This window comes from Merops nubicus, unplaced genomic scaffold (genome assembly GCF_000691845.1).
Source record: "Merops nubicus isolate BGI_N331 unplaced genomic scaffold, ASM69184v1 scaffold20738, whole genome shotgun sequence".
Lineage (NCBI taxonomy): Eukaryota > Metazoa > Chordata > Aves > Coraciiformes > Meropidae > Merops > Merops nubicus.
This window is the reverse complement of record NW_008626617.1, coordinates 1-10,875: the sequence shown is the minus strand read 5'-3', so window position 1 is coordinate 10,875 and position 10,875 is coordinate 1. Positions and strand designations below refer to the sequence as shown.

Below are 10,875 nucleotides of genomic sequence, written 5' to 3'. Positions count from 1 at the left end.
TTTAATTTTGACATCAGCTTGTCCTGAAACTGATCTGTGCAGCTCGGTCAAAAGCAATTGGACACTCACACTGTGAAGCTCTGGTGCCCTCCAGAGTGGTGTGCTGTCCTCTGCCAAGTCCTTAGGCAGCAACAGCAGCAGGAGCACGGCTGTGTGGAGCACCAGGGAAGTGGTGGCTGAGACCTTGTTTGCTCAAATGAGAAGCCTTGGTGGTGTTGTACTTGAAAATGTGATTAGTGAAAGAGTTAGTGATGCCCAGAGTTTTGGAAGAGAGCCAGTGTTGGGGTGGACCTGCTCCAACATTTGCATACACAGAGTACTTCTGCCTCCTGCTCCTGCTGTGCCTTGTGTCATCTTCTGCATTTTACTCCATCCGGTGTTTTTTTGGGGCTGGAGGGGGCATGGCTGTCTCAGATTTTTGAGTATTGCTTGTTTTCTGACAGAGCAAGTGATTTAGGATTCCTGCTCATACAAATCTCAATCTCATATGTTGCTCCAAACGTTTTGGTTGCTTCCTGTGAAGCTGACACCCTGATGTTTCTCTCATTCATCGCTTATTTCCTATCTCTTAAATGTTGCTGAACTGACTCGTGCCCTTTTATTATTCCTTGCTAGCTGTCAAGAAGAAGCAAAATTATGCTAGTGTGCATGAAGCAGTGAAAGCTGGTGATGTAGAACAGCTTGAATCCATGATAAAAAGTGGAGCCGATATTAACGAGGTGGATTTAGTCCACAAATTCACACCACTGCACTGTGCTGCACACTCTGGAAGTCTGGAGGTAAAACATGTTAGTGTTCAGACTCAGCAAGGTTTTTGTAAGTTAAATGTTTTCCTTCTTTGGGAAAGGGTGAACAAAAAATCGCTCACTTTGATCAAGCTAAATTGATAAATTCTGTCTGTTTTTCTCATTAAATGTATTCACCAGGAGCAGAAGCACAGGATTTTAGGTTTTCATTTTGCTTTTCTCACGCTCCAGGCATTTTATATAGAATTAGTGGTTTTGTTACTCTGAGCAAAGTGTGCCCTATGGTTTCCCTTTGAGACTCACAACCTTATTTTCCCTACTGTTTTTCCATTCTCTTGGGACACCTGAAAAATCCTGTAGGATGTGTAAAATGTTCTGAAGGTGATTGAAACAGGTGAGGAGTGACATGAAAACATGTTCTGTTTACCAGAATCCTGCCCCATGCCTCATTCTCTATAGAATATACTAATATACTTTATTTTAATAAAGTAAGTGTTGAATATTGATGGAGAAATCAGCAACTGCTTGCATGAGTGTTTTGAGCTTCTAGAAGGACTGAACTGCTGTATTCAGCACAACAGTCACCTTCTTGCTGCAGCCTCCTTGTACAATCTTTATAGCAATCTAACCTTGAAGCAACAAGGCCATGAATAACTACATAAAAATTCATGTCTCAAAGGAAGGAATGTAAAATTGTTGCTAAACCCAGGAAATAATAAGTGCATTGCTGGTTTTGGAATGTACAGAAACTGTCGAGAAAATGCTGATCATCATGTCAACCCTAAAAACAGATTGCTTACCTACCCTTTTCTGCCTCTATAAATTCGGACATTTTTCATTTGACTCTCCTACTTTGCAATCAATATTTTAGACTTTATGGAATTATTTGTCATCTATTTGTCGCTCAGCTCCTTAGTGGAAACAGTGGAGAAACCAGAGCTGTAGACTGGCCTAAAAGAAGATAATAAATCATAATAATTTATCATAAAAAGTTTTAACTGGTCCTCTAGCTAGTTTTGGATGGTTCATAAAGCTTTCTTTTGCAAGCAATAATACCTGCTGGAAAAAAAAAAAGTAAATAAAACAAAGCTAGGCAGTGGAAGGATGAGAGGTGGGATTACGTACACCTAGGAGCCCGATAAATTAAATGAGGCTTTAATGTGATTTCTTTATCTCAATTTCTGGAATACCAGTGTTTCTATATTATCTAGAACCTGTATTCTTTTCAGAGCCATGAGTATAGCACAAAAAATTTAAATTTGGTTCACGGTGTTTTTCCTGCTGGTAATTTTAGCTGGAATTCCAGTGAGTGTGTTTGCATTCCTTTTTCCAATGGTTTTACCTCATGCCACGTGAATACTCTCACAGATTACATTTTGAATGTGGAAGAGTAAAATCAAGAAGCCGTAGTGTAAAACCCATGCTGGGGTCTGAGTTAGCAGCTCGTTTGCACGTTTTGTAGCCCTGGGTGAAACCTGGGAAGCATAACTTCATTGTGACTTCCTAGTGCACAGGGTCTGGCTGAGGGATACTCTGGGGTGTTGTATTTCTGTAGTGACGTATTTTAAAATGTAACATCAACTGAAAAATGATAGTTAAACTGTAAGAGCAAGGAAATAAACCCATGTGGTTTTGGTTGAGCAGTGCCTTCACTGGTTGCTCTGGCACGGAGCTGAGGTCACTCGCGTCACTGCCGGCGGCTGGACAGCAGCTCACCTCGCAGCTATCCGAGGTCAGGATGCTTGCATGCAGGTATGTGTAAATGCTCAAGTGGAAGTAGGACGGACCTTCAGCTTGGAAAAATGCATGATGAAGATGCTGAGAGAGCTCCTGATGGAGCTGTGAGTATCTCATCTTGATGTCTTTACGCCTGGAATCAAGTCACTCTGTTAAAACCAGCTCACTCATTTGCACTCTCTGTACAAACAGTTTTGTTTTGTGCAGCATCAGGACCCTGAGGCCGGCCCAGAGTTATCCTGCTGGTCATCTCAGGTCATCCCACTTGCTTTTTTTCAATTTGTGAGCTGAACTCCTGCTTTGCCTTTCTTCTAGGCTCTGTTAATCAATGGAGCCAAGGTAGGAGCTGAGGATGACGGCGGGCGCACGCCCTCACACCTGGCTGCAGCCCACGGGCAGTCGTACACCCTGCAGACCCTTCTGCGCAGCGGAGCGGTGAGAGTGCAGAGCCAAGTCTGCTGCCTCTTCACAAACAAAACTCTCCCTGGCTTAAGCTGAAGTTTAGGACCGTAGATTAATTACTGTCAGTGAATTTCTTTTTAGGGTAATTTTCAGGTTTTTAATTGTAAGATACGTTAGGGACATGATCTAAAAGTCTAGAGGGGATCAATAATATGAGTAAACCACATTCCACTGAGGGTGTTATTAAATGAAGATCAGGTACTGTGGTGGTTGTGATTTTTTAGAGTTGTTCAAATCTATAGTAAAGGAGACAAAAACATTAAAAAAAAATCAGTTGCATATTTAAGTATTAATGACCAATGTAGTGTTAGAAGTAAGTCTAAAAATCCACCTTTTCTATGTGTATTATTTAAATAAAACCAAGAACCCATCAAAAGTACCCATCTTGTAATGAATACTTGGCATGAACTTTGAGAAATGTTATTTGATTTGTTTTAAATAATTTAACACCATGAACAGCCGATTCCTGTTTACAAAATTTGCCTTGTGTTGAAGATTCATAAATGAATGAATTAATCTGCTGCTTTCATTTCAGAATGTAAATGCTTCAGACAGGAACGACTGGAAGCCTGTACATTATGCTGCTTTTCATGGTCGCTTGGGGTGTTTGCAGCTCCTCGTTAGATGGGGAGCCTGTGTAGATGATGTGGATAACAATGGAAACCTTCCAGGTATTTCAGGATAAATCTTATGGGTTTTAACCTTTGGTTTACAGTTGTTGTGTTATGTGGTAACTATTGCAAATGACAAGTAATGCACACTGGCAGTATTTGCTATTTGATCCCAGGCAATCAACATAGTTGATTTCTATAATGCTGGGGGGGTTTATAAAATCCAAAGCACTAGTTTTCTGGTGACAGTATTTTTTCACCTGCCGCTGCTGGTGGCAAGGCTCAGAGCTGGAGCAGTGCTGGGGCAGGGAGCAGGCTGAGCCTGGCTGAGAGCACTGTGGAGGTGGGCAGCATCTCCTCTGCACATGGTGGTCCCAGGAGGAGAAGGGTAGGTGGAGCAGGAGCCAGTTTCAGCTGATACAGGCCCCTTTTTGAATTTGTGCCAGGCTTTAATGGGAGTGCCAGCATGATCAGATTCTGGTGTGTTCACATGCGGGTTTTTGTATCACGCTGTTTTTTAACTGATGTGGTAAAACCCTTGTTCTCAATTTACTTGTGATTTCTTTATCTCAAATTCTGGAATACCAGTGTTTCTATATTATCTAGAACCTGTATTCTTTTCAGAGCCATGAGTATAGCACAAAAAATGGACAGTGTTTATTCCTTGCTCTTCATAGTTTCTCTGGTGTCCCTGTGACTGCCACACCACTGCCACAGTAGCCTCTCTAAGTTGAATGAGATTATTCATATCCTGGGTTCTCATTGCATCCTCTCCCTTTTAGCATTTTGCTTCTTATGGTTTGTCACATTAATTGTTCCAAATAGTATGTTGTTTTTTTCTCTATAGATACAGAGTTCTCTTTTAGAGTTATCTCTACAGATAGAGTTAGCTTTCTAAATCCCATCTTAACATCTTTTACCCTCTGTTAAGCACCATTTACCTAGTAAACTGCTATCTATTTTCTGTTTTGCAAACCTGGGTCTTGTCAAAGGATGTGAGACTCTTGCATCCCAGCGGGACATCTGGTGTGTTAGCAATAAGGGCTCATGATGTTAAACACCCTGGTGGCAGCCTGGAAAGTAGCTTTGTTTGCATTTGGGAACATTTCCCTAATAACAGACTTCTGTGGGGAGAAAATGCCAGCACAGTTCTACTTAAATGCTCGGTATATACTGGTTAGTAGAAAATATTTTTGTTGTTATTATGACATCTACAGAAACTTGATCCTCCAGTCTTTGCTCTGTTTCATTTGATCATGTTATCAGCTAAAGGAAAGGAATTGCTAGTAAAAGATGAGTGGAAGTGGTGTGCTGTACAGACCAGCCTTTCCTCAGCTTGTGAAACAGTGAAATGAACTTAAATCATCTTTATATACTTCAGCTTCAAGATCAGCTGCATGGTGCTATAATTTTTCCTAAAAGAATACTGAAAGAAATTTAGTGAGGCTGCAGTGCCATACAGCTAAAGCTTCCAAACTGACCTCACCTTTTGCATGTGTCTGCCACAGCATCCCACTGCAACGGTGCAAAAAGACATGGGCAGAATACAACTCTCATCTGTTTTCCACTTGCCATCTTTGCAGAACACATTGATCTTTTCTGACCCTTTTCTGCACAGGACAGACATCCGATTTTAAAAAGAAAAGTTTCATCCCAGAAGGCTGGATTAGATGAACTCTAGGGTCCCTTCCAACCTAAGGCATTCTATGATTCTATGAAAAGGTGAAGTTTTATCCCTGAGATTTTTGGTATCTGAAGGTGGATTCATAAGGCTTTAGTCAGTTTTTCATGAGCTGACTAGTAATCAGACAACTGGAAAAGCTGCCGTGATTTCAGTGAAGCTCAGATTTTGTTGCATTAAATTTTAGCAATCATCTGTATCTAAGTATTGTCATATTGCTGTAAAACCAATATCCATCACTTTTAGAGCAATTACATGCTGGAAAGGTGTGGATGGTTTGCAACAAAAACCTTGTCTGTGCCAAAAAAATGAAGTGACATGTTGGGTTTTTTGTTGTCTTGGGTACATTTTTTATTAATTATTGATGGAGACAAACTTTTTAGTAGGGCCTATTGTGACAGGACAAGGAGTAATGTTTTTAAACTAAAAGAGGGTAGATTTAGTCTAGATAAAAGGAATAATTTCTTTACGCTGGTGGTGGTGACACAGTGGCCCAGGTTGCCCAGAGAGGTGGTAGGTGCCTCACGTTAGAAATGTTCCAGGTCAGCTCAGATGGGGCTCTGAGCAACCTGATCTGGTTGAAGATGTCCCTGCTCTCTGCAGGGGAGTTGACCTTGAAAGGTCCCTTCCAACCCAAAACATTCTATGATTCTCTGAATTATGAAGATAATGAGATTCTTACCTGGAGACAAATTAGTCCTTTTGCCTGCAGAATATCAGCCAGCTTTTACAGAGCATTTTCGTGGGGTGATAATACATAATGAGCATTTATTTGGCAATTTACTTCCATTAAAGGAACTAGAGAATACTACTCATTTCAAAACGATGAGCATGTGTTTTATACCTCTTACTTTGTTATATGCCCATCACTCTAGGAGTATTAGATAACTAAACCTCAGCGTAGCCTAAAGGGCAGGGGAGGAAAGGCTTGACCCCACGGGGGAGCACTCACTGCCTTGGTGAGGTGGAGCAGCTCCCACGCCCAGTAGCTTGTCTACAGTAGCTGAAGGAAAATGATGTGTCATAGATGTACTGTGGATAGAATCCTCTGTCGTGGGATGCGCTTTCAAATTCGACCTGGTAAAGTGAATGTCACTGTCCTCATTTTATTGCTGGGGTAACTGAGGGTGTGGTGCAGGGTGTTTATGGTGGCACAGGAGAGATGGGACTAAAGCAGAAATGGCCTTAACTCCTAGTCAAGGACACCACTTGCTGGCCCTCGGTATTGAGTATCCCTAGGACAGTGGAGTCAGGCAGCTGCTGAAGGGTGAGATTTGTCATCCCCATGAAGATGACACCCTCCTTGGCAGTGCACCCTCTGAGCCAGTTCTCTGTGGTCTCTTGGCAGTGTTGGGTTGTCTCCTGCAGTCAGCTCTGCTGGGAAGTCTTCTTTCCAGACCCTATCCCTGTCAGCTTTCTTCTCTCACCTTTGCATAGAGTTGAACTCTGTCCTGGACAGGAGCTGGACATCACCTGTTCAGCCAAGGCTGCTCCTAGTTCTGCAGTGTTGGGTGGCTCAGGTGCTGGTAGATGAGCTAGATCTAACCAGAGGTGAGAGCACTGCTTTTCTGGGGGGCAGCAGTGCTCTGCTCTAACGTCCTTTGTTTCACCTTGTGCTGTAGCTCACCTGGCAGCAGTGGAAGGACACTTGCATTGCTTTAAGTTCTTGGTCAGTAAAATGGCCAGTGTCATGCACACACTGAAAGCCAGGAATGACCAAGGAGAGACTCCAAGGGACTTGGCCGAACGGTTCTATAAAAATAATATCCTGCAATATATTGATGGTGTGGAAAAAGAGGGGGAGCATCCAGAGGCACAGGAAGGTGAGTATGGATCAAGATACTGTTAAGCAGGCACTGCAATTTTGTAGAAATGCTTGATTCTGAAAACTCGCAGGAGCAGAAGCTTGTAGGGAAGAGATGTTCTTACCAATGCTTGCTACACTTAACTGCTAGGTAATCACTGGGGTACTCAATGTGGTTTTATAAATGCCTTAAGTTTACTCATGATCAAAATAAAACTTGTCACACTGTGTTGCACTGTAAATACCAAGTTATCCATGCTCTTCTTAGACTCCAGCAGAGATCCAGAAAAAGTGTATAACTTCTGTGAGTTTGTAGAATTGCCTGCCCAGAATCATGAATTCAATGCTTGCATTGAATAGCAGCTTACCTGGAAATCCCACTGAAATTCAGGTTACATGCTAACCAGCAGTACTGCTGCAGCCACAACAGCACAAGGAGGCAAGTGTGGCACGGTCTGTAAGGAGACCCTTCAACATAGCAAGGATATGAGAACTGCATCTTCACCTCTCTGCTTTTCCCAGGCACTTACTGGCCCTATCTGCCAGTCTTTCCTCATTATACATATATGTATTCAGTACTCCCTGTCTATAAAAAATAACTAGAAAAATAAAATTGTTTGCATGGACAGTTTTTAAGCAAGAAGAAGTAAAAAAGTCGATATATTTGGTTAAACTGTGGAATTCAAAACAGGCAAATGACTCCAGTTCCCACCAGTAATAAAACATCAATTGTAAAGCAAAGGTATACTTGTTATTTCAGGTTTATGAAATTAATATAAATGTGTAAGATGCTTGTAGCCATAACCAGGACAAGTTTAGTCAAGTCTGTGATGAACGGTGCTAGTTATGCAGCTGCATCTTAACTGATCAAGGCTTCATTAACCTTGCTAACTACAGCTCTGAAGTGCCCGTGCATCAGTTGCTACCAAAGAGGCAAGCTGGGAAAGACAAATACCAGCATGTTTAGTGGAATTCCTGCCAAACGTGTGCATTTCATTTTCAGTTTTAGCTTTCCCAGCTCATGGCGCTGCTTTCAAAGGGGACTTGTCAGTGCTTAAAAGATTAGTGAGGAGTGGAGTGATCAATATTAATGAGCGGGATGACAAGGGAGCCACTCTCATGCACAAAGGTCAGTAATGATGATCTGCGTTTCAGCTTGTTGCAGTTTGTTGCTGACTTGTTTACTTAGTTTTTCAAGTGGCTGCTCATCAGATAAGCTTCATGAAAAACAACATGTCATTTCCTGAGGGCTTGACAGGGCAACCCTCAAAAAAGTATTTTGTGATTTATGTGTGCATAGGTGTCACTTTAAAAACAAAGTAACCAAAGCTGAAGTCAAGAAGGAAGAGTTTATATTACAGAGAAAACAACATCTGAACTGAAAGCTAAATAGCTGGGATTTTTTGTCAGGTGAGATGTGACTTTTGGAAACAGGCTAACTTGGTGTAAGAATGAGCTGTGTTGTGACAGGGACCTTTGTGTACTGAACGTGTCAGTACTCTGGAGGTGTGTTGTAAAACCGAAACAAAGTCATCTGGTTGGACGCTGTGAAGGAAGATGAACTTCTGGTATCTAACACCTGCATATGTGGTGGAGGGTCAGCATTACAGGAAAATGGTCCTCTTGTGCTTGGGGGTTTCATAGCAAAGACTGAAAGAAGAAACAGGAGAGGAAAGAAGGAGGGAGGTACTTTTGTAATATGCTTTTAAAACTATTTCCCATATTACTTTTTGACTAGATATAAGTGGTAGAATATTTAAAACCATAATTTAAGTTGTCATTAAATAATAATTATATGTACTGACTTAAAAAATGTTTCTTTCAAACCCTCTTTTCTTGGAGTGGTGCTAACATACAGTTGTTTCATCCCCAGTCTTTACACACACTGCTGGTATTATGGGGAAATACTGCAGCTGATGTAATTTCATCTCCTTATCTCAGTAAGAAAACAAATATGGCAAACATCTAGAGGGGGTGCTGTCAAGAAATTGATTTATTCTTCCTTGAGAAAAACAGCTCTTTTCCTACAGGAAACCAGCTAGACATGCCAAATACCATCTTCCATATGTGAGTTTCTGGCACCACGTGGTATGAGCAGTATCTGTCTTGTGGTGTCTTGGTGAACCCTACCTCTGGCATGAGATGAAATAATGTCAAGAGGAGGACATTTTAGGCATGAAACACTTCACTTGTATGTAACTCGTGTGCACCTTCCTTCCCTTAGCTGCTGCACAGGGGCATATCCACTGCTTACAGTGGCTGATTGAAAAAGGAGCTGACTGTGACATTACAAATGATGCTGGAGAGACTCCAAAGGATGTGGCCAAGAGGTAGCAGTACCTATCCTGCAGCTCTGTCATTTATTTATGTACTATTTATATATCAATATCCTGTCAGCTTTGTTGGCATTAAACCTGATTTTCAGTGATGGAGTGGGATCAGGCCCATGAATTCCAGCTTTGAGTGGTAAGCAAAGCCGTGCTGTAGCTATAAAAGGTTTTAATTTTCACTTCATGTAATTTTTTTTTAGCAAGGTCAGACATAAAAGATGAAAATTAGCTGATCTGCAAGAAGAAAGTGTGAGGCAGTATGCTCACAGTTTGCTGTGCAAAGTCAATTAGAAGTAGCAAAGGCCAGCTGATTTTTGCATTAATAAAAATAATGCAGTTTCTGATGAGATTCAGTTAAGAAATCTCGCACAGGAGAAGATACCTCCAATGCAGGAGTCTGCCATAAGATTCCACTGAGGCAGAGCTCATGCCATCAGAATACTACAAAAACCACATCAGCTAATCCTTGTTTGTGTACCACTGCTTCCTTTAATCCTGAAGCCCCCTCCAATAAATGAGAACATGAATTTCAGAGAGTTTCTATCACGTGCATTTTTCCAGGTGACAGGGATATTCCAGTGTAGGTTAACTCTTCTCTGTGCAGATTTGCCCAGCTGGCAGCTGTGGAACTTTTGACACAAAGAACTGGACACAGTAGCTCTAGTGATGAAGAACTAGATGCAAGCAGTGTGAAGTTTTTTGAAAGGCACGGTGTGGAAGGGAGCACGGACAGCAAAGGAGATTTAACCCTGGCTACAGCAGAGAAGAGGAACGCACGCAGTAAGCACTGTCTTTCCATCACTCCTCCTTTGAAAAAGCTGGTCTCAAGACTTTGTACTCCTCCTTGCACAGTTTCTGCCAGCTGCTGTGACTTTTTTTCCTGTAGGATGATAGTTGAGAGGATATCTGTACCACTGGGCATTCAAACACATTGTGGAAAATCAGAAGGCACAGCAGAGAGCGATCAGAAGAATTGTTAAACTGTTTTAATCTGTATTGGTGAAACCATGTTGGATTGCTACTTGTTTCTGAGCTCTGTTTGCTGTGTGGGTGTCAGGTGTAGCTCAGTATTTGCTGAGCAGTGTGATTTCTGCTCTGTGCTTGTGAGACTGTTTTCCAGCTGATTGGACTCCAGTGTGACTGTCTTCTCCATGCATTTTACCTACCTGGACAACTCTGTCTTGCAGTAAGGGCCTATCGCAAGATTCAAGAACTTCAGCAACTTCTAGAAATTGCCTACAGCAACTACAGACAGCTGGGAGGAATAACTGAAGAGGAGAAGAAGATGAAAAAAGAAGAAAGGGAAGTTGAGAAGTAAGGTTAACTTGCTCTGCTAATGTTTAACACTGTGAAGCCCATTTTAAAGCCTTTAAGGCCAGCTTCTGCTCAGATTGCTTTGGCCATTCTGTCTTATCCACTTACCAAATTGAGCCAGGCCAAAGAGAAGCAGTTTCGCGGTCACAAGCCCTGGTCCTTATGTGGGATTTCAACCACCCTGACATCT

At 41.9% G+C, this 10,875-nt stretch overlaps 1 protein-coding gene across 1 annotated transcript; it reads left to right on the top strand.

Moving 5' to 3' along the window:
- Positions 1-615: 615 nt before the first annotated feature.
- Positions 616-10,689, top strand: ANKRD42 (ankyrin repeat domain 42; the record flags this gene model as incomplete). Its single annotated transcript, XM_008946078.1, has 9 exons — positions 616-779; positions 2,391-2,498; positions 2,799-2,918; positions 3,481-3,616; positions 6,860-7,060; positions 8,045-8,170; positions 9,266-9,371; positions 9,976-10,151; positions 10,559-10,689. Coding segments are annotated over 9 exons (1,268 nt in total), but the record flags the coding sequence as incomplete, so codon positions are not given.
- Positions 10,690-10,875: the final 186 nt, after the last annotated feature.